At 44.0% G+C, this 23427-nt stretch overlaps 2 protein-coding genes across 4 annotated transcripts; both read right to left on the bottom strand.

Moving 5' to 3' along the window:
• Window positions 1-5380: 5380 nt before the first annotated feature.
• On the bottom strand, window positions 5381-12700 carry fblim1 (filamin binding LIM protein 1). 3 transcript variants are annotated; one of them, XM_029259757.1, is made up of 9 exons: window positions 12469-12700; window positions 12001-12194; window positions 8726-9079; window positions 8295-8446; window positions 7901-8030; window positions 7622-7791; window positions 6951-7129; window positions 5996-6116; window positions 5381-5819 (listed from the first exon to the last, which is right to left on the bottom strand). In XM_029259757.1, the coding sequence occupies exons 3-9, from the start codon at window positions 9072-9074 to the stop codon at window positions 5706-5708; spliced, it is 1215 nt and encodes a 404-aa protein (XP_029115590.1). In that variant the 5' UTR covers window positions 9075-9079; window positions 12001-12194; window positions 12469-12700; the 3' UTR covers window positions 5381-5705. The 3 variants fall into 3 exon arrangements, with proteins under 3 accessions (XP_029115590.1, XP_029115597.1, XP_029115591.1); XM_029259764.1 differs by having other exon boundaries at window positions 7901-8027; XM_029259758.1 differs by lacking the exon at window positions 12469-12700 and having other exon boundaries at window positions 12001-12203.
• A 4149-nt stretch (window positions 12701-16849) lies between these two features.
• On the bottom strand, window positions 16850-20987 carry LOC108933888 (transmembrane protein 82-like). Its single transcript, XM_029249854.1, has 6 exons — window positions 20673-20987; window positions 20015-20087; window positions 19650-19839; window positions 19063-19480; window positions 18760-18944; window positions 16850-17595 (listed from the first exon to the last, which is right to left on the bottom strand). Exons 1-6 carry the CDS (start codon window positions 20755-20757, stop codon window positions 17365-17367), a joined length of 1182 nt encoding a protein of 393 aa, XP_029105687.1. The 5' UTR covers window positions 20758-20987; the 3' UTR covers window positions 16850-17364.
• Between the last annotated feature and the right edge of the window lie 2440 nt (window positions 20988-23427).

Below are 23427 nucleotides of genomic sequence, written 5' to 3'. Positions count from 1 at the left end.
TTTTAGTGTTTACACTGCTAATGTGTGATTTAGAAATGAATAATTTAGCTGCTGGCCCTTCCATATTACATTGACAATAAATTAAATTAAAGAAAGCTACTGTTCAGTTTAATTAAACACTTCGCAACTGATCTTGATGTAGTGAGTTCTTTTCGAAGAGGGCGAGTGTAAAAACGAGAAACAAAGAAACATACGAATGCCTTTGCTCGCTCCCTGACAAAGGCTGTGCCTGTAGGGCGCCCCCTGGCGGGGTAAGAACTCACAACAGTGTGACTGGAATAATGTGAATTGGGCTGTTGGGTACAAGTTCTTTGAAGGAGTCAGATGATGAGATGTTGTTTGACTGAAGCATTTATATTTATTCATTTAGCTGATGCTTTTTGCCAAAGTGACTTACAATGTTAAGGTCACCATTATTACAAGCTGACAATTATTTACCCATTTACACAGCTGGGTTATTTTGCTGGAGCAATTTGGGGTAGGTACCTTGCTCAAGGGTGCTACAGTTGGAGATAGGGATTGAAGCTGCAACCTTTGAGCCCAAGGGCAGTAGCACTAACCACTATTCTACCATTTGTCCCCCCCCAGATGATATCTGTTGTCTTCCGTCCTTTATATCTATCTGAGACTAATGGATTTTTTAAAAATTGTATTTATTGTGTTGGGGGGCACGGTGGTGCAGTGGGTTTGGCTGGGTCCTGCTCTCCAGTGGGTCTGGAGTTCAAGTCCCGCTTGGGGTGTCTTGCGACTGGCATCCCGTCCTGGGTGTGTCCCCTCCCCTTCCAGCCCCACGCCCTCAGTTGCCGGGTCAGGCTCCGGTTCCCCGTGACCCCATATGGGACAAGCGGTTGAGAGAGAGAAAGAGAGAGAGTGTGTGGTGGGTTTGACTGGGTCCTGCTCTCCAGCGGGTCTGGGGTTCAAGTCCCGCTTGGGGTGCCTTGTGATGGACTGTGTCCCATCCTGGGTGTGTCCCCTCGCCCTCCAGCTCCCTGTGTGGGACAAGCAGCTTCAGAAGATATGTGTGTGTGATTTATTGTGTCCTTATTATTGCATGGTAATGTTTCCTGTGTTTGTTTTATTTCTATTTACCAGATAATCAGTTGAGTTTTAACAATGAATGTCAAAATGATACTATTTTGGATACATAGCTTTTTTTTTTTTTTTTTTTTGCATTTGCCTTTTTGAGTTAAGATTGTCATGGAAAAGACAGCACACATCAGTTCATCACAGGCCACTCATGCATATTTACTGTATGCAGTTTAGTATAGGGTGCAGGGGATAAAATAGTTTATGAGACACATTTTTAACTTGGTGTTTCTTGAGAAAGATCTCAAGTAGGGCCTGGGTTAGTGTACAAAGCAGTACAAGGTACTGTATAGTAACACATCACATCTAAAAAGTAAACCATCATGCCACCAAGGTGAAGAGTACATTGTAGCAGCCAAAGTGTAATCTAAATCCCATGGTGCATATTTTACATTACTTCACTTACCTGATGCTTTTCTCCAAAGTAACTTACAATTATTTACTCATTTATATAGGTAGGAAATTTTTTTCTGGAACCATTTTGGAGTAAGTACCTTGCTCAAGGATACTACAGCTGGAGGTGAGGATCATACCTGCAGCCTTTGGGTCCAAAGACAGCAGCTGTAAGCACTACACTACCAGCTACCACTAGTTATTTTGATATGTGATGGATGATCATAAACTTCTGACTTTATTGTAAGGAATTACACAAAACATGTTTTATTTCTATGACCTTTTCCCTTCAAAATGATCTCCTCCTACATTACTTGTTCTTGTCCCAGCATTTCTACTGCTTTTGGGAGCAAAGATAAAAGTCTGCAGCGGTGAAGTTCCCTTCCATGTTCCTGTGGACTGTTTGAATGTTATTAGATTTCCTTCCTTACATTTCGATATATGGCGTATGGATGCTTACCTTTTTGTTACATGACTTTAATACCTGATAGTTTCAGATATCATGAGCTCATGGCCACGTCTTTAAGATGTGCCCTCAGTAAAGCATCAGAGCAGCAGGTAGCATAATATTTAGAACTGATGACTTGAACTCGAAGGAGCCAGGTTCAAATCCCACCGTGTGCTAGAGAACCCTTCGTTAAGATACTGAACCTGAATTGTTCCAGTAAGGAATTGCTCTGCTGTATGTGTAGGTAAATCATTGCTGATGGTGTGCAGTCTTTTGCTGTATTTGGTTGTCTTCATAAAGTGTAAAAATAAAATAAAAATCAGTGTTTCTGTGTGAGGGGGTGGCATGGTGGCACAGCGGGTTTGGCTGGGGCCTGGTCTGTGGTGGGTCTGGGGCTCGAGTCTTGCTTGGGGTGCCTTGTGGCGGACTGGTGTACCACCCAGGGCACCCCCCCACCGAAACCCCGCACCACCAAAGTAGGCCTCAGCTTCCTGTGACCTCGCTTGGGACAAGCAGCTATAGACATTGTATGTGTGTTTCTGTGTGTACTGTAAGCAACTAAATGAACAGGTAGCCCTTCTTCTAAATTGCCCCCATAGCTGCCTGTGTTTACCATTAAAATGCATGGTAAAAATCCTGATAGAAATTGTTTTAGAGGTATTACAGATTTAGTATTCCTTTGTATTTTTTCAGTCACCTTTGGGTATGAAGGACAAACTCTGATTGGGGGTTTTGGATCTTATGAAGACAGAGACTGCCTTTGTGAAGTGAAAAGACAGCAAAGCAGTTGGACATGGTGGGGATAATACACACACACACACACACACACACACTGTCTGAAGCTGCTTATCCTGAGCGGCGTTGCGGCAAACTGGAGCCTAACCCAGCAACACAGGGCGTAAGGCTGGAGGGGGAGGAGACACACCCAGGACGGGATGCCAGTCCGTCGCAAGGCACGTCAAGCAGGACTCGAGCCAGTTAAAACATTAATGTTTTGATACTAATTTTTATTGCGTCTGTGTTCAGGTCAATATATGATGGTAGACCCCAAGGACCACAGGTTAAGCAAAAAATTATTTTTTTTTTAAAAAAAATCTGGTGTTGCTGAGGTCTGGACTGGTCTCAGTCATGTAATGAATATTCCAATCAGGGTCACCATATATTAGAAAGATGTGCCATTGTTATTGCTGCATTTCGGTAAAATGACAGACCGCGGTTACCGGATTACTTCTCAGCAACAGATATGGACAACTTGAGCATCTCCTGGTGCAGAGCCAGGATAGCAGGACTGGAAAATGCATGCTGCGGTGTTCATCCACCCTGGTTTTGGTGCTAGTCTGGTGTGGGTGAACCCATCGCCTTCTTTCAACGCCATCTGCTTCCCATTGCTGCTAGGATCAATTTAAGTACGTTCATCTTGACGTACAGATCAATACTCAGCTCTGCTCCTCATGCTTTCAGATCTCTCTCTACCATCCGCTGTTTGACCTTCATTCTGACCATGGTATCGACACTGTGCCTCCTCTTGGCAAGGATCACTCATTCTCTTTCCTAACTCCCAAGCTGTTGACTGGGGTTCTGCTGAACATCAGATATGGTCACAGTCTCATGACTTTTTGCTGCTTTTTGAAGACCCATCTCTTCTCACATCTCCTTGGGAATATTTAGCCTCTGCTCTCTTGTGTTGGCTCATTGGGTTTTGCAGAACTTTTCCAGGCTTTTCCAGTGTGCCTATGGTTAGAGCAGGTCGATTTCTTTGTTCATCGGTGTGAAGAGACTGGTCCCTGGAGACCAAATTGTGTGTCCTGGTCGTAGTAATAAATATCTCACCATCTATCTGGTTTTTGGTCTTTCACTGTCTTCATCACTACCGAACTCGATCAGTCTTAAGTTGCCTCACTTTTGCTTCTTTTCCAACAATCTTTTCTGACTCATGCCTGTAATACTGGAAAGAAGCTTCTAATTCCATTGGAAAGGTTTGATAGGCATGCAGCATGATCACCCTGACCTTCAGCAACGAGACCTTCAGGAAGCGAACTCACTGGGGCTGTGCTTCTCAGCATGGGTGTATTGTGGAGGCAGTAGGCCCCTGTTTCCCATAATTCACACTTCTAGGGAGAAACTGTGGAACAAATCCTTTTAAAGTGTATTGTTACAGTGTATAGTTCCTGTACAGCAAACATACTTGACATGTTGGATTATGTTCTTAAGTTTTTTTTCTTGACTCGCAGCCAGGCTGACTTTGCTCCCGACAGCTTGCAGGTTTAGGCAGACTCCACGAACTCCACGAGTATTTTATAAATTCATCATTGTGTAACTGGGCTTAAGCTCTGAGAACCACAGTTATAAGGCCTGAGGAAAAAAGATCTGACAATGAATTCATGAGAAAACATGTCTGTGCACTGAAGCTTCATTGCTTCAGTTCATCATGAAGAATTGAAGCCTTTAAGGAACTTCCCATGCGGACAAACCTGGAAAATTTTGAAAGTGTGTACTGTAAATACTTTAATGAAAGGTTTTTATTATATAATATTCTTAGTCCACTGTAAATTATATATATCAGTTTTTTTGAGCAGGACATCACAGTATGTTCAATTAAATATTTTTTGTGCTCTTCTGAACAAGGTCAGAGAGCACTGAATAAGACAGCATGTTTAAAACATAGAAAGAGACAACAAAAGAAAGCAAACTAGGCATATAAGAATTAAACCATCTAACAACCGAGGAAAGGAAAACTAAATTCCCAGACCAAGAAACTGAGAGAAAAATAAACACATGGGGTCAAAGTATAGTGGTTGTCCAACCCTCCTAGGCATTCTAGTGTGTTAGAGTGGGCCTGTGTGGAGTGGAACTGTTATAACACATTGACCTTGTTTCTCTTTCAGTTTTTTTGTGGTTTTCATTGATTTATGCAGAGTTTTTTCTAAAGGAAGAAGATTTAATGTTAAAAAAAAAAAAAGTCTACGAAAAGTGCTTCATCATCAGCATTAGGCAGCCAAAACCCATCAGCAGATATAGCTGAAGTGTATATAAAACACAGTCTAATTCAAAATAAAATATTTCACCTCAAACCAGCTTGAATTTTTGAATTTCCTACAGAAATTATTTGGGTACTGTACTAATAAAAAGTATATACTGCCATGTCTGTGCCCTGAAATAAATCAGTGCTCAAACTGGTTTCTAACAGGATTATTTTTACACCGTAACTGCTTTTAGTTTTGCGAAATTACTGAGAATGCCTGTAAATATCACAAAAACGAGAGGAAATTATGAGGTCTTAGGTGAAAATGATATTTACTTCATAAATGAATAACAAAACAAATGGATGAACTTGAATGACATTTTAAATATATTAGTTTATTCTTCCAAGGTATTTTACCATTTTAAAGATAATATAGTGGTGATACAAGTACATAAAAAACATTTAAAAATTGACAATGTTAAACAATAAAAAAATCTTTGGTGAATTGATGTTATAGGTGCATACGGAGGAAGAGTGCATGTATATATGAACTATCAAAAGGAATATGAAACACAAAAATCAATACCAAATATAAAACCAAGTCTAATACGAACACTATCATCATGTAGTGAAAGAAGGTTTATTTCACAAAGAAAAAAAAAAAACTATTTTCATGTAAAAGAGTAGAGACATTCAGTGGTTTCGGTTCTCAAACTGACAAAGAAGGAAGGGCCCAAAAAGCATACAGTTTTATTCTCCTTTGCCACAACTGGTGCCCCAGTAATCTTCTCAGTTTGTGGTGATGAAGGAGTGTCATTAGTGCTGGGCTTCTTGTATGAGGGCCAGGTGACAAGTCTTACAAAGCACTCTTCCATCCAGAGGGTAGCAGCCCTGTTCATTTGGCTCTGGGGACAGTAAGACTTGGCAGGTCTGCGAAAAGAAGAGATTGAACAGAATATTTAATCTGCAGTGAGTATCCGTACAAGGAAGCCACAGACAGCGAAATGTTCACAGTTGCTTTAAATTTGTGTTTTTGGCAATGTATTCCTTGGAAATAACAGGCTTGCCCAAAATGTATCCTCCTCAGTACGAGATTCCACTTTTACCTCACACCGATAGCAGTCCTCATGGAAGGAGCGCCCCAAACATTCAACAGTGTAGCTGTCCTTTCCGTCGTCTGCAGGTACAATGAGCTGCTGACAGGCACTGCAGCAAGGAGCATATTTCCTGTTGCCGCCAAAACAGACCATTTTAATTAAATCTACTTACCTTTTTTGAACGTAATATCAGTAAGACAAAACAAACAAAAAAAAAAGTGTTTTTATGTTTTTTTTAACCTTAAACAGTACTTATTACACCTGGAATACCTCCTTCAGAAAAACATCTACAACATTATAATCTGATGACAACAGGAAAAGTCACTCATTGTCAACCTAACAGAAACTGCACTGCGGAAAGTTTTCACAGCCAGGAATATGTAGAATTTCAAGAACTTACATCAATGGAAAGAAGATTTATTAATCAAGAGTTTAGACTCAAAACTTGCTGACATGGTACTGGACGGTCCAGTAAGGTGGACTGGACAGTGTTATTTCATGTAGCTTTTAACACTACAGGTGGTCCCCAATTTACGATGGGGTTACGTTCTGCGAAACCCATCGCAAGTCGAAATTCTCGTGAGTCAAGAATGCATTTAATACACCTAATATACACCCCTCATGACAAACTGGGAGATGCGGATCGCTGCCACTGCCCAGCATCGCAAAAGAGTATCGCTCCACATATCGCTTGCCCGGGAAAAATCCAAAATACGAAGTACGGTTTCTACTGAATGTCTATCACCAGCTCAATGTCGTAAAGTCTAAAAAATTATAAGCTGAACCATCGTAAATCGGGGACCACCTGTATTGAACTCACATAGAATGCATTACTTGGAAGATTTTGCTAGAGTAATTCGCGTTGGGTTACATGTGGGAGGAGCAGAGGGCCTTGATCTTTCAACACTTCACACTACCTTTGCATCTTTGGCCACACACAAGCACCAGCATGCAGTGTACTCACCTGTAGTAGTCCGGGAGGCAGTACACTTCCCCGACCTCCCCTTGTGCAAATTTCTCCTCTCCGATTGGTCGGCGACATGTTGCGCAGACGAAACAGGATGGGTGGTAGCCCCGCCCCAGCGCACGGATCACCTGCTCTTTGATGACTTCACCACATGCCCAGCATTGCTCCAGGCTCGCCTGCAAAGAGGCACACAAATGAAACACTACAGACAATTAAAGCATACCAAGTACTGTGACCTGTGCCTCATATGAAGTTGGAAAACTAATTTGGTTCTGCATTAAATTCGTTTTACAATAATAATAATAATAATGAAGGGCCATTGCAGCTGCTAAGGACATGGTGGCACAGTGTGAAATTCCAATGCCTTGCAGTTCCTAAGCAGCTCAGCGGGTGTGGGGTCTGAGTCTAGCTCAGTGTGTGTGGAATTTGCATGTTCTCCATATGTTTGCACCCTGCCAACATGCACAGAAGCAGCTAATGGCAAACCACTTCTTTTCCCTCCCTTCCCTTGAAAACCACGTAAGTGGTCACAATGAGTTGGTTCCAACTTGCTGGCACTTTCATCCATTATTGCATTTGCTAAAGTGAAAGGTGAATGGAAAAACAGCATGAAAATAATGTTCCGTGGACCGAGTATCGGGCAACTCATCGGTACTGCAATGCAGTACCTGGTAGCAGTCCTCGCACAGCGGTATTCCTGCCTTGTTGTAGTACATTTGCCCAGCCAGAGGAAGGCCACACTGTCTGCACTGGAAACAGTTTGCATGGTATGTCCTGTTTAAGGCATTGATGGCAGGCTCACTGAGAGGTACCACCTTTCGACAAAAGCCACACACATCTGGGGAAAAAGATAAAGGATGAGAGCTCTGTGCATACCAGGGGCTTGTTTGGACAAGAGATATTTGTTTTCCCGGGACTCCAAGTACTTTTTTCGACTATCAATTTACCTTCACTCTCGGGACCTGCCCCGTCTTCCCTGAGATTCTGGCTCACTGGGAGCTTCTCCTTCTCAGCACTGTGACTTGAACCCCCAGAGGACAACCTCACGTCAGGCCGCTTATCAGGCAAGGCACTCTTCTTTGGGTAAAATGGAAATTTCAGTCACCAAATGCATGAGCAGATGGCATTATTATATTTGTGCGCAGTGCCATCCACCTTTACCCAAAAGCAGAAGATGAATTACAGATGGACAGAGATCCTGAGCATTTTTTAAACAATATACCAATTGTTAAAATATATTATATCTACACTGATTTAGCAGCAAATATAGCAAGTAGCGGTATGAAACAAAAAAAACACTTTAGGCAGTGTTGTGCCCACAAACAAAAGGGTAAATCTTACCCAAGAGGAGACAGGAGGGTCACTGGGCCGGGTGACTGGACTCAAAGGGGGAGGCAAAGGTTCAGCAAGAGGTGGTGGGGGAAGGGGTGGGTCCATCTCTGCAGAAAGCTCCATTTCCACAGAAGGTGGTGGAGGAGGAGGCGGTAGAACGTCTGAGATGCAGGTCAAGTAAAAGAGGGCTTCAGGGCTATATTCCAAACACAACCACATGCCCTTTCTCTTTATCAGTCTCAGTGGTCAATGTGTCACTCCAAGTGCCATCAGCTATACGGCTCAGCGTCACTAAGACCAGCTACACTTAAGAACAAAGGTAACTGACATCAGAAACTCATTTTGTATAAATACAATTAATTCAAAAAGTTTTTTTTTACAGATAGAGATGCCTGTTAAGCAAATAAATCATTACCATAAACTGTTAAATTTTTTTGTACCTCCCACAATGTTGTCTCTAGGCACGGGTATCTCTTCACAGCTTGCCTTGCCCCATTGCATTTTGGGGCTTGGGGTGCTGGCAGAAAGAGAAGGCAGTGCCCCCTGTTGGGGAGAATGGAACATATGTGTGGGAGTGATGGAAGGAGACAGGGATTTCATTGTTGTGGGTGCACTGATTTGAGCAGCGCCTTTGGAGAGCGCGCCGTGAGTGTCTTCCTTGCGGGCAAGTGGCGCTGAGCTCCGCGTGGCGCCTGCAGGGGTCTGCGGTGTGACGGTGGCACGATGCGGAGATGCCAGAGTAATGAAAACAGAGGACACCATCCTCTTCTGGGGGGTAGCTGATGCCATTGCAACTGAAGCAAAAAAAAAAAAACAAAAAAAAAAACAGAGGTGGTGACCCAATCATTTACATTTAGTCACTTAGCAGACACTTCTCTGCACCAACTTAAAATGTTAAGCTCCCTACAATTATACAGCTGTGTATTTTTTACTCGAGCAATTCCAGGCAAGTACTTTGCTTGGGAACACAACAGCAAGTAGGATGCAAACTTGTGCCTTTTGGATCCAAAAGCACAAAACACAATACCACCTACTTACCCTAGAATTCTGTAATAAAGTCTATAAAGATATACCGTTGTTTTAACTTTTTTTTCTTTCACTTGAAGAAATCAGCCAAACATATGCCTAGGAATTCTAACAGTGCTGCTCCAGATCACACCAAAGTCGAAACCCTGCAGCTGCTTTCTAAACCACGTCACCTAAAAATTAGTAGCTCTCAGAATTACCTGATTTTAATACCAAAAATAAATAAAACATGAAGTGTGCTCCATCAGACTTTAACACCAAACTAGAGATATGCTGGAGATGAATTTATGAAAAGTGCTCAACTTTAACAGTGTTAATGTAGTTGAACGTGTAATGCTTATTATAACTGGCAATATCTGAGCCCAAGACTGCAATGCTAACTTCAACATAAATGCAGGCAATAACACACAATTATATACTAATGCAAATGAGGAAAAAATGCATTTTGCACATCATTAAAGAAATAAAGACTACAATTGTTATTGTCAAGCCACAGAAAGTGTTGATCTATGGAAGCATGAGGTATGATTGGGACACCACCAGTGCAGTTCTATAACACACACACAATGTCTACAACCCCTTGTCCCGAGCAGGGGTCGCGATGAGCCGGAGCCTATCCCTGCAACACAGGGCGCAAAGCTGAAGGGGGAGGGGACACACCCCGGACAGGATGCCGGTCCACCGCAGGGCACCCCAAGCAGGACTCAAACCCCAGACCCACCAGAGAGCAGGCCCTGGCCAAACCCACCACGCTACAGCACCCCCCAGTTCAATAACATCTCTTCCCAATTCATTTAAATTCATTCCTTAGATACAAAGTGAAACCACCTCACTTTTGACCCAGCAGAAAATCAAGTGGTAATTTAAAGACCAAAGACTAACACATGTTTACTTTATAGCCCTAGAAGAAGAAGTCCTCCAGTCCTAACAAAGAGAGATACTGCAGTGCTTAGAGGCCGATAAGAACAACCAGAAAGCTGTGGGCGCCCAGGTCATTGAGGCTGAGATTCACTGGGCAGGTCTCTGTGACCTAACTGTGCCCAACACAGAGCCACTCCTGCTCTGTCAACACTTACCATGTTATACAGGTTACTGATAAGCAGCTAGGACTGTGGAGTCGGTCCACAAAACCTTTAGTTCCGACTCCAGCAACCCAGTAATTGCTTCCAACTCCGGCTCCACAGCACCGCCCAAAAGTTGCCCATTATTTTGGGGGTCGACTTATCCAGCGAATATAGGCCTAAACCTATATTATACCTCTGATTTTTGGGGGTCGACTTATATGCCGGCATATACGGTACATTTAGTCAGTCGGTACGTTTTTACCGATTCCGACTCCAGTAACCCAATAATTGCTTCCAACTCCGACTCTGCAGCACTGCAAGTAGCCCTCAGTGCGTGTATATTAGTGCACCATCGCATGACATAAAACCTTCCCGAATGTTTCCTCTCTATGTTTTTATTTCGGTTACCGGATCTCGATCAGCGGTTCTCCACTCTTTTAGCTAGCCACCTCAGTGTGTGCAGCTTCCTTAACCATCCCATTACTTGAAGGAGAAAGCCAAAACTACTTCACTCAAGTCTGTAAGTTTGCGCGCGAGTATTCTCGAAGGCATGGTGCGACGGAGGCCATTAGGACTAGGGTTGAGAGCCACCGCTCTTTTTGGCGGGGTACCAGGACTTTCTCTTCCAAGCCCTCCGCCGCACCAGCACAATTTCATCCGCACGCCCGAGGGCCGCCGAACAGCTCAAGGTTCTCCGGGTTCTGCTGCCTCGCCTTCGAACTAGTTTACGGTACAAGTCACAAGTTTGAGCACGGCGAGTTACTGGAAAGTTCTTCTGATTCGGCAAGCTGGAGAGAAGGCAATGAGCTGACGTGTTTCCCCAGCTCTTCTGCAGCAAGTCCCGAAGCTGTAGGATGCTTGTGGTGTTTTTTTTTTCCCCCCCACTCTGGTCGTTGGCCGCGCTTCTTTTGCCGCCGGTTCGTCCCATAGGTATTGCCCAGGTGTACCCAAACTTTTGACTGCCGCTGCAGGTCAAAGGACAGAGGACACACACACACACACAAAGCTTCCAAGGGGTGCCAGTGCCTCAGGGGTCTGGCACTGAATCAGACCATCTCTCCGAACAAACTAGACTAGTGTAAGGGCTTCAGGCACCTAACCTAACAGGCACCTCAGGTACCTCAGGAACCCCTGTCCAGTGTGTAAAACCCTGGTGAAACTAACAGAAAACACCCCGGAACAGCTTAAGACAGAAGAAAAAAATGAACACTTCTAAGCAGAGGCACGGTTCATACATGAACCCCCACTGGAAGGCCAGAGCCACGAAGAAAACGCACAAGCTGAGAGAGAGAGAGAGAGAGAGAGAGAGAATCATGCGCGGCTACACATCTCACTGAGGAACTCTTTTCTTAGCCTCTAAAACGCCTTTCGAAACTTTCGGGGTAGTTTTACCCCCATCCTTCGGCATCGTGATAAAAAAAAAAAAAAAAAGAGCTCTATTCATCGTCACGGTTCTGCTGCCGTTTTTGTGCACATAAAATAGCCCCGTCCAGCGCACCGTGTCGCGCAGCTGCGGGGCAAAACTGCGCCGCAATTAGAGGCGCTATTGTTCCAGAGGCTGCGACACCGGCGCGCGCCCGCCGTCTCCCGCCCCGCGTCCGCCCGTCGCGTCGGCGCGCGCTTACCGGAGAGGACGCGCCGCTCGGGGATTCGCCGCGCTGCGCCGCGCCGCGCTTCGCTGTATCCGCCGTGTGTGCTGCGGGTGTGCGTGCCCGCGGTCGGCGGAGAGGGAGCCCGTCCGGAGCCACTCCTTTTTCCTGCAGCTCCTCATTCACCGCCTCTCCGACCCCCCCCCGGTGACAGCAGCGCGTTCCCAGCCCTAAAAGGTGAACAGTTAATCACTGACTAAACGCTGTAAAACGCACGCACGCACACACGCTCACCCACACACACACACACACACACACACACACCCTCCCCCTTCCACTGGTCTGAATCCCACAGGATGTGACTGTACCTGCCTGAGCCCGCTCATCTCTGTTCAGTCCCTCCGCTCACTGTGTGTGTGTGTGTGTGTCCCTTCCTAACGCGTCCTTCTCACTCACACTCCTTTCACTCACCATCACACACTCTCCCTACATTAGGATTCTTACCCCGCGGAGCTCCCGCCGCTCGGACTCACAAGTTTTATTCATTCCCAGCTCGGATGTGTCGGCTCATTCAGCATGAGGTCAGTTGCCAGAGGGAGGAGAGATGAGGGTAAATGGAAGTGTGATCATATCATCTGGATGCACAGCAGCTCCCTGTGTGTATCCTTCAGCTCCAAACCGGGGAAGAAGCCCAAGATTCCTACATGGATGTGTGGGTAAATTAAACCAAATCGTCGTGGACTGATGGCTATATAACGCACAGGCCCTCGCACCGCTTCCCACTTGTCCTCCAGCCCTCTTTGTCTTTCTGCTTAACTCTATCAGTACATACTTGAGCAGTGAGCTGCCATATGCTGCTCGTGCCAGCAGTGCTATTTCTGGCTCTGATTTTGCAGAAAGTGGAAGAGAAACTGGCTAATGAAAACAAGGGGAGGGGGGGGGGTAAAGACAAGAATCTCATACTGCGTTTTCCAACCGAGAAAAGAGATGTGTAGAGACAAGGGAGATTTTAAAAAAAAAAAAAAAAAAAAGACAGGCATCTATTTAGAGGGGAGAAATAAGGTCAAAGGCAGGAGAGGAAGAAAGAAGGAGAGACACTAGGGGAGCTGGACTTGGCGTGGGGGTGGTCCACAGTCTGCAGAATGGAATGCAAGTGAAGTCAGATCTGCGGGAAGGAGCATGCCTAGCCATGACATCATCCCTTCAAGCACAGGCCCCTCCCCCTCTTCTGCAGCCCTGTCAGTCAGATACCGAGCAGATCCAGATGGGGACGATCGACGCCCACTTGGCCACGCATCCGCCGAGCCTCCGGCCTGCCGGCCCCAGGTCCAGCTTCGGTCCATAAGCAGCTCCTACTGCCTCCGTGTAACGCCGTGGCAGCAGCGAAGCACGTCGTTCCACAGGAAAATCATTAAAAAGGGAAACCGTGGGGTCCGGATGTGTGGAAATGTCAGATTGTGTCTGCTGCCACGGTAATTTCCGAAAATAAGTGCTCCTACTCAGATTTCTGAATAGAATTTGCGAAACGCACTGGAAATGAGAGCACGGGCAAACTGCTCATTGCTGCTGTGCGTGGCGGTCGTGAAAAGGAATTGGCGCGTGCAGCGAGGAGCGTGAGTCGCAGTTTGTACGAATGTTTGGGCGTGCGGGAGGGTGTACGTAAGCGTTCGTTTCAGTCCGCGGGCCTGCGCGCGTCAAGCGTCCGCGCGCGATGTCCGCACGTGGGTGGTACGCCGAGCGACCTCTATAAGCATGTGACGCGGTGAGGCATGTTCCCAGATGTGCGCATTTCCAGAATGACTCACCGGGGTGCTACATTGAAGCGACAGCTGTTAAGGGACGCACGAGCATGCGCGAACACGCAGACGCACCCTCCTCCTCCTGTTTGCGTGAATCCGACAGAATGTGACCGTACCTGCCAGACCCCACTCATCTTCCTCCTTCTCGTTCTCTTCCACTAAGTCTGTCGCTTTGTCCTCACTAGCGTGTTTTGTCACACACATCTCTTCCGTGCTCTCTCCGCATTAGGCTTCTTACAGTGCAGCTCTGACTCAATTTTACTCGTCTTGGACTCGGATGTATTGATTTATTCATTATTACATCAGCTATGAGAGCGAGCAGAGGTGCGGATACATGAAAACGTGGCAGCTGCCAGTGCAGTGGTCAGAGCTGGGACCCTTTTGCCTTTGGACCCTAAGGTTACAAGCTTGAATCTGACCTCCGGGTTGTAGTACACTTGAGTAAGGTATTACCCTTAAATTGCTCCAGTTGTGTAAATAGATAAATAATTGTAAAGTAGCTTAACTTCGTGTGTCACTTTGGAGAAAAGCATCAGCGAGATGAATAAACGTAATATAAACGTACTATCCGGGTCTGTGTACGTTGCGTTCGTTCGCTTTTCGATTCGAAATTGAAAAACAAAATGCGAATTACGATGCCTTCGTTCGCTTTTTGTTTTAAAAATGAAAAACAGATTATGAAGTAATTATGTTTAAAAACCATTTTTTGCTGAAAACGTGAAATATTTAAAATATGCCTCAGTTATGGTTTCTTGCCATATTATTTTTTGGCTTTGAGTTATTTCGTTTTGCGGTATTCTTGAAGAACCCGGGTGTAAATGAATTGAAACCGTGCATAATCCATCAGCGGCTTCATCGAGCGTGATGGCTTTGCTCCGAGTTATTCATAAGTTAATATGGATCACTAGGTACTTTTCAAAAGCAGAAAGAGCAGGACAGTAAGGAAGGATGATATGCCCACCAAGAAGATCGGAAGGATTTTTCAGGTGCTGCTTCTTAAGAATCTTATTACTAATTATTAAGCGCAGCTGTTAAAAGCACCGTGAGGTTCTAGGTTCTAATCCTAGGTTAGGCTACTTGTTTGATTCGAAATATTGTGCACTTTAGGGCCTTCGTCATATTTAGCATTGTGAGATTTTGATTTCCACACTTTGTATGATTAAACGAAAAGAGAAAATTCTAATAAACAAGTCCTTCACTTTTGCGTGTATGTGCTCAGAAACAATAAAAAGCCATTCTTCTCATTTTTCTGCTTTCGATATTAAATCAAAAACGAATGAACCGAACGTACACGGACCACCCGTCCGGCTGCTCGCCAGCTGTGTGTGTCCCTTTCGCCTCCAAATGAAAAAAATGAAGATACGTTGAAAACACCCCTTTGTCTTCCTACTTAACTCTGTATGTAAATATTTTAACAGATGAATCCTGTTCTCCTTCCCTTCACCCGACTTTCTTTTGTTTTATTCGGGAGGATGTGACCTTTCCTGCACGTTACAAGCCCTAAATACAGCAAAATGAACAATCTTTCAACAGGCTTAATCTCTTATGGCTTCTATTTGAAGTAAAAACAGAATTTCGCTTACGGGGAGAAGCTGACCTTGTATCTCAAGAAAAGGACACACACAGACAAGAACAACTAGTGTCTACTGGGGTCTCCTTGCTCCGCCTGGCTCTGAGAAACGTACTGCACGTGGTGTACAACACCTTCTGTGTGTGTAAAGAAGTAAAAACAACCACAGTTGCACACTTGAACAGTGAAGACTAATAATTAAGCAGTACCATGGAAACAAAATCAAAACCACTGAAATGCTTCTGCTCTGTTATACTGAATAAACAACTAATTCAGTCCAGCTCATGCATGAACTGACAACTGTAGGACTCAGGCCCGAGCTTCTATTAATCAATAAAGGACCGGTATACAAATCTGTGCCACACACCCATCGCACGTGCAGTTTTTTCGTTGTAGCCAAAGTTAATGTATTTGTCATTATCGATGTTGATTAAATGATTGTGGGTCTGATCCCTGCTCAGTCTGTGTAGAGTTTGCATGTTCTCCCTGTGTCTGCGTGGGTTTCCGCCGGGTGCTCTGGTTTCCTCCCGCAGTCCAAAGACATGCTGTTCAGGTTCACCCGTAGTGTGTGAGTGACAGAGAGAGTGTGTTCCACCGATGTAAAAATAAATTGAATAAAATATAATCTACACCAGGCGATGCAGAGCGAGGGCCGATAAGATTCTTAATGACCCCAACCATCCTGCTAATTCACTTTTCTGCCTGCTGCAGTCTGGCAGATGCTACCATAGTCTGATGGCCAGAACTGAGAGGCTCAAGAGGAGCTTCTTCCCTCAGGCCATCAGACTCCTCAGCATGGACGCGTACTTTAAGGACTCTGCTGGCATAGTGTTATTCGTTCATCAGCGCTGCGCATTGCACTTTATTATTGCATATTCGATAACCTTGCACATTTTTTGTTCTCTAAATCTTAATTTTAGTTTATTTACATTTTAGCTTTCATTCAGTTCCCTGTATATTTTCTTTTTTAATTTAACTTAATTATATTCTCTTGTCTTTTTTAAAATATATTTCTCTTTTAAATATACTGTCTTGATTGCACGGTCTACAGAGTTGACTAGATTAACATTTCACTACAGGTTGCATGTGTGTATGACTGTGTACGTGACAAATAAAATCTTGAGTCTTGAATCTTGACTCTTGAATTGAATTGAATGTATGGATGAGTGACCTATTGTAAGTAGTGTATCCAGCAGTGTAAGTCACCACGGTGAAGAAGGTGTGTGGGCTGATAACACTACATAGAGTTCATTGGAAGTCGCTTTGGAGAAAAGTGTCTGCTAAATAAATACATATTATGTTAAACTGGACTGAAAACCTATAACAATTAACAATGTCATGTATCTGTCATTCACAGGTGTTGGAATTAATCTTTTTCCAGACAATTCAAGGTTCTCTGGAGTCTCGATGAGTCACAATAACACTTAAAAAGGTTTTATTTCTGTTTTGTGGAATTTCACTAGGTGTTCTCCATCACAGATATATGCACACATTTGAAAAGGGACGTACAGTTGCGCTGACATTAACGCACCCATGAGTGTCCTGTGTTCTTAAAACAAAAGATACTCAAGGCCTTTTAGGCTGTGTTGCTGGTCTGTGGAAAATGACCAGTTTCAACAGGCATTCTGTATTCTGGAACTCTCTACAGCATTTTTCACTGAAGCACAATACAAAAGTTACACTCCAACAAAGGCGTTTAACTGAAATATTGACCACTTCTATTGGGGAGACATCTTTGCAGATTTTTTTCTTTTCACAATTACAGGCATTCCTTAAATTGGACAAAATGAGCCTGAGCTCTGTAGGAAGCACTTTTTAAACCTGATTTAAATTGTGTGGCATGATGGTGCAGCGGGTTGCTCTGGCGCCTCACAGGCGCTAGGTTCTGGGGTTGCACCTGGTTCAATCTCTATGGAGTTTGCATGTTCTGCTTGTGTGCAGTATTGACCGTGGGAATCAGCGATGCTCGTCCCACCATGCAACTCACCTTCACTTTGCCCCACCTGTCCATACAGGAGTCCGGTCAGATGCTCAGTACCTGCTGCACAATTCCTGTTTTGTTACTGTACACGAGGTTTGGCTTTTTAAATCTCGACTAGGAGGCAGCGCATCACTGCCAGACATCTGGGAGATCCCTTCCCTCCCAGGGATCCCAGCACTTTTATGTTTTCTGTGGAGGTGGACAAGTTCGGGGGATTCCTCTGAGTAGGTGTCTGAGTTCGCAGTCTGCTTGGGATTGCAGGAAGCCTCTTTAATCAACTCCTGGAAGGTAACATTACACCGTTCGCTAAAATTAAAACACAAGACAGTAACAGGTAGCTCAAAAATCATCACACGTTAATGGTATGCATTTAATTTTACATTTACATTTACATTTATATTTAAATTTATTCATTTAGCAGACGCTTTCCTCCAAAGCGGCGTACATTTCAGCAAAAGTACAATTTATGCATTACATTAAGAGAAGGAGACATGGCTGCAGACGTGATTCTTAAGTAAACCTGGTTTTTTACTTTCCATCTGATGCACCGATGTTCATCGCTCGAGTAGGTGCATAAAATGCAGGATAGATGAATCCTGATAACCACCTACCAAATTTTTTTTTTTTTTTTTTTTTTTTTTTTAAGAATAAGGTACACGAACAAGCAATCGCATACAATGCCGGAGTAGCGGCTGTGTAAAGGCCTATCTGGGGAAGATCATGAAGTTACGGTGCATGAACATTCACCCTAAGAGCTGGAGAGATCTTGGGCGAAATGGGTCTGGAAAAGATGAGTTTTCAGACCCTTCTTGAATGTAGACAGAGTTTCAGCAGTTCTGAGTGAGAGAGGGAGGTCATTCCACTACAACGGAGCCAGAACTGAGAACCTCCACGCTTTACCTTTCGTGCGCAGGACCACCAAGCGAGCAGAAGTAGACAAGCGAAGGGGTCTATTTAGCCGATGCTTTTCTCCAAAGCACCTTATGATGTTAAGGTACTTAGAACCATTTACCCCTTTATACAGCTGGGTAATTTTAGAGGAGCAATTTAGGGTAAGTACCTTGCTCAAGGGCACTACAGCTGGAGGTGCAGGATCAAACCTACATCCTTTAGATCTGGAGGTAGCAGCTCTAACCAATACACTACCAGCTCTCCCAAAAGGGTTCCCCTGCAAACACCACTGGGATTTGAATTCAGGACCTCCTATTTACAAAACAGGTGCTTTAAGCCACAGCACCACATTTTAACATTTGGGGGACAAGCTGCTTTGCTAAACTGTAAATATTATTCAGAATTTTTGGAGCTATAGAAGTAAAAAAATTCAAAATGAAGAGCATATATCCCCTTTTCACTCCAAACCTATGCAGACTGATAGGACAGAGTTAGGATACTTGCAGGCGGGCAGCAGCCGATGGACGAACAACCGCAAAGACAGGCTTCCTCACCTGGGCCACTAAGGCCTGTAAGTCCTGGGAGGGGATCAGGCAGCAGGCCTCACCCGGGAAACAAAGCAGCACGTGCAGTACATCTGTCCAGCGGCCCACGGTCAGCACGAGCAGCAACAGGCCGCCCAGCCGCACCACCGCCGTCCGCCTCGCAGCTGTGCCACTGGAGCAGCGGCGCTGTTCTTCTGAGAGGACGTTCCAGAGAAGGGCACCAGTTCACACGTGGACATCATTTCTAAGGCAGAAGAATCTATCTCACATTTTCATTTTGCCTCCTTTCTACAAAGCTTTAGTCTTGCTCACCTTGTACGTAGACTACCAGCAGGGCATAGCAAACAGTCAGTGGTGTCCAAAACCTCAAGGCTTCCGATGCTGATTTGAAGGGATGGTTGAGGGTGGAGATTGCAGCAATGACAGCAACACCGAAGCTCAGTTTGAGAGAGTGACACAGGAAGGCCTGCAGTGTGTGGCCTGAGGTCAGCAGGCTGACGCAGATGCCGCAGCTGCACTGGGAGCTGTGCAGCGGGTACAGCGTCGCCACATGACGCCATAGACGGCCGCACTGGCCGGCCAGCAGCAAGCTCGGTCCCGCAGCCAGGAGGAGGTTCAGCGAACGCTTCGGTGCCCCATCGTGGAGGAAGCGGAGACTGCAACTTAGGGCACAGCCCAGGGAGAACTGGGAGTGCACAAGGATCTGCAGGCTAGTACTGGGAAGGGAGGTCTGGGGACACAGTTTGAAAGAGGACAAAGCTTTGCACTCCTGACTTAAACACTGACGGAAAAAATAAACTATATGGTCTCCAAGTCTTCAGGTGAGGCCTGGCCATGATTCACAGTAAACTGCCGTGTTTTGTGCTGTAATGTGCCGACTTCATACCGGTGGAACATACCGGTCCAGCAGTAGCCCAAGATGAAACAAGTCTCAAAGAAAACTCAAGAACCACGAGGGAGGCCACCCGAGAGCCCACCAGCGCCAGATTTACAGTCAAACAACAGAACTGGAATGCTGCACTCAACCAGCCATTGGCACTCAGCTCTGCCGGTCTAGTGCATTCTTTGAGGTTTGATCCATCTTCGTTGCTTAAGGTCAAGGGAGAGAAAGCATTAAAATGCGTTTCGATCTGTCAGTGAACTGAAAATCAATCTGAAGTTATCAGAACTGAACAACACGCTGTTTTTTTTTTTGCTTTGAAATCTTGTCTCTATGCCAAGAACTTCCATATAGCATCGGCAGTGATTTTGCAGGTTCACTCACCTCAAAGCCTGGATGAACAGGACAACCCTCAACAGATAGCACAGCACAAAAATTCCAGATGTGCTCACAAGCCCTGAATGATACATGAAAACTGTCCGTGACATGGGCCCGGTGACAAACTGAAATGTCAAAAATTCACACTACCTGTTTACCTATTAGTCAATTTGGCTACCTTAATATTACTACTGTATTTAGAATGACACCTTTCAGAGGTACAATGGTGAAGCGGGTAGTGTCACTGTCTTACGGAGCCTTGACCGTACAGCCGGTTGGGGGTTTGATCCCTGCTCGGCCTCTGCGGAGTTTGCACGTTATCCCCATTTTGCATGGTTTTCCTCTCAAGGGAGAGGAAATGCACACCCAGAGGCATGCATTTCAGGTGAACCAGTGACTTTAAATTGCCCATGATGTGTATCTATCAATCTGTTGCACTATTCTGGTGTTTAGATGGCTGAATGTTTGTAGGGAATTCAGTGTAGTGTATCTAGCATTGTTAGCCACCTTGGATAAAGGTGTCAGTTAAATACTGTACTTCATAGTAATCACTGCATGTCACTTCTGCAAAAAGCATTTATTGAATCAATCAATTTAAATACTAGAAAAATCACCAAACATCAGCAAAACAAACATGGATCAAGCTATTCAAAGAAAAACTCACCTTGCAGCAAACAATCCAAAGGATTTGTTTCAAACTCCAGAAAATCCGGTATTGCCAGCAGCCAAGCTTGTATATAGGATATCATTCTTTCATAGCGCCGAATCAATATCCTTTGAGGGCAGGAATACTAATCGTATTCACTCAGCAATGATCGGGTCCAAGTGGAACATATGATTTATGCAGCTATAAATCTACATTCCACAATAAAAATAAAACTGTGACATAAATAACAATTCTACTTGATTTCCAACAAGATGTAACCAAAAGAACTCAGTTGCTCTCCTTTTCAAAATCATCCCTTGGACATTCATTGAAGTCTTGCAAAACATATTCTATTACAGGTCACATGAGACTGGTGTTTATTTTCCGTTTTCCTGGCCAGAGTTTCAAAGGTCATTTGCGAGTTGTTAACTTTAATGAGTCAATCTGTGCTTGTGTTGGAGTTTGGACCTGAACGGATCCCAGTGCAAAAGAAGTTGGGGGTTGTCTACATTTTCAGTGGTAATAATGTGTGAGAATCAGAAAGGATTGAAAAACACTAATGTAATATTAACAGTGACAGTCTGTTCGACTGTCAGTCTGCATTTGTCTCATTAAAGCTATTTACATAGGTTATCATTTGTAATACTTATTTTTTATTTAAAATATCTGGATTAAATAGGCTGCTCCAGGTTATAACAACACAGAGCAATGTAGCAGTTCTTTGAGAAGAATCATCATGTTACCTGAGCATCAGCATTACTGCCTCCATTGAAATACTTCATGAAGTGAGTTCAGTATGGTGAATCCACAAAGTATTATGTTTTATTATTATATTAAGTATTATTTTTTATTTAAAGTAAGTGCTCAAGGTCAAACATGTTACAATTTATCACAGGTATGATCGCAAAATATTTTCTAATACTTCCAGAAGACTGTCCATAATTCCTGAATTCATTCGAATTTTCATGTGAATGAAGTGCCAAATGCTTCAAGTTGAAGAAAAACTTCAGTTATCCACTTGTTTGCAGAAGGAACTTCCGGCGTAGACCACAACATGAAAATATATCTCCTTGCCTAGTATGTGTGAGCAATTAGCCTACATACCACAACCTCCTTGAAAAAGAAATTTTGGTGATTTAACACGAAAGTAGATCCCCATTCCAATAAACTTGTACTTTGTTACGTTCCCAGAATATATGTATAAATATAATTCCCTGGAGAGGCTTTACACTTAAAACATATCTGAGATGTCCCTGGGAACATCCCATGTATACCCAATAGACTGAGGCTGATTCGATGAAAGAGCTTGAAATTTTGTTCCTGGAGGCAAACAGAGGTGCAGGTAGGGAAGACTTTATTGTATATAGATGAGACTTTTCATCATCACTAAAAGACAAGTCAGGGTCCTGTTCCTAAGTTTACCTCTGTGCATCTTTAATAGCCAGAACTGACACATGATAAAACATTGTAGACTGCAGAGATTGTGCCCCTGGAGTTGTTCCATGTAACAAGCTGTTTGTCAACTTTACTTAATCACGTCTCTTGTCTATTTTCCTTTTCTAGGGCAGTAATAAAAAAATGTAGTTGAAGATATTATAGAAGCCCATACTGGGTAGGTCAAAATGATTTCTTAAGACATTGAAAATCACCACTGATTGATCAACAGATAAAATGATATATCCGACACCCCTTCAAACAGCTATTTCTGGAGCCCAGTTTGACTAATACTTGGGGGAAGGTCTGGGTTGAGAGCAATAAGAGACAGAAATGATCTTGAACATCTTTTAAAGCTAGAAGAATGTTTAATACAACAATATTATTGGATAAAGATGGGATCTTGAGAAATTTCTGAATAAAAGGCAGATATCTTAAGTCTTCGGTAACATAAAGCAGACTCCATCCCTACCTACAGAAAATCTGGTCTAGCTTGGAAACAATTAGTCGTTTGTTCAATTTGTGTAACCCCATAGTAAAATCTCATATTTGGTACATGAGCGCCAGCATTGTCTTTCAGTTGTCACAGTTTAGAGAGGTTAATTCTGGGCCTTTCATTGTTCCAGATAAATCTAGAGACCAACGTGTCAGTTTTTTGTTTTTTTTTTTAAATATATCTGATAAGGAACAGTGTAGATTTTGGAATAGGGCAAGGAGCTGAGGTTAAACATTCATCAAACAACATTAATTGTACCAACCTACTGAAATAGGTAAAGAGGTCCACGAAGCCAGGTCCGCTTTAATCTTCTTGATTCTTAATCAGCAGTAAATAGTTGGTATCTAAAGGTGATTCGGATCTGGAGTTAACAAAAATTTCTACATTTCTATCAGCAGAGTTTGGTAGTTCAAAGAAGAAACAACAACTGGAATTAAGATGAGTAGTCAGTTGCATTGCAAGAGGTTTAAAGTGGTTTATTTTTTTATTATGGAGGCACAATGGCGCAGTGGGTTTGGCCAGGGTCTGCTCTCCGGTGGGTCTGAGATTCAAGTCCTGCTTGCGGTGCCCTGCGACGGACTGGTGTCCTGTCCTGGGTGTGTCCCCTCCCCCTTCAGCCTTGTGTCCTGTGTTGCCAGGTAAGGCTTTGGCATGCCGCAACCCCACTCGGGACAAGCGGCTGGAGACGATGGATCGATGGACGGAATTAGTTTGTTGAAGTTATTACCCATTGTAGGTCTATCTAAGGTAGCAATGAACAAAGTCCATTTCTACTCTGTCAAATGCCTTTTTTTTTGGCATCAAGATGATTAAAGCTGAGTTTTGCTTTCCAATAAATAAGTT

Source organism: Scleropages formosus, chromosome 2, assembly GCF_900964775.1.
Source record: "Scleropages formosus chromosome 2, fSclFor1.1, whole genome shotgun sequence".
Taxonomy (NCBI): Eukaryota; Metazoa; Chordata; class Actinopteri; order Osteoglossiformes; family Osteoglossidae; genus Scleropages; species Scleropages formosus.
The sequence above is the reverse complement of the archived record's forward strand: the minus strand, read 5'-3'. Positions and strand labels throughout refer to the sequence as shown.

Bases quoted from the DNA above. Each gene is read 5' to 3' on its own strand.
- LOC108933888 (XM_029249854.1), bottom strand. From the start codon at position 20,757: ATGATATCCTATATACAAGCTTGGCTGCTGGCAATACCGGATTTTCTG. The intron at 19,840-20,014 runs GTGAGTGAACCT...CTTGACCTTAAG, and splicing joins CTGTTCATCCAGGCTTTGAG to CAACGAAGATGGATCAAACC. The intron at 18,945-19,062 runs GTGAGCAAGACT...ACGTCCTCTCAG, and splicing joins GCTGGTAGTCTACGTACAAG to AAGAACAGCGCCGCTGCTCC.
- fblim1 (XM_029259757.1), bottom strand. From the start codon at position 9,074: ATGGCATCAGCTACCCCCCAGAAGAGGATGGTGTCCTCTGTTTTCATT. The intron at 8,031-8,294 runs GTAAGATTTACC...TTTTACCCAAAG, and splicing joins ACCCTCCTGTCTCCTCTTGG to AAGAGTGCCTTGCCTGATAA. The intron at 5,820-5,995 runs GTAAAAGTGGAA...TTCTTTTCGCAG, and splicing joins AGGACTGCTATCGGTGTGAG to ACCTGCCAAGTCTTACTGTC.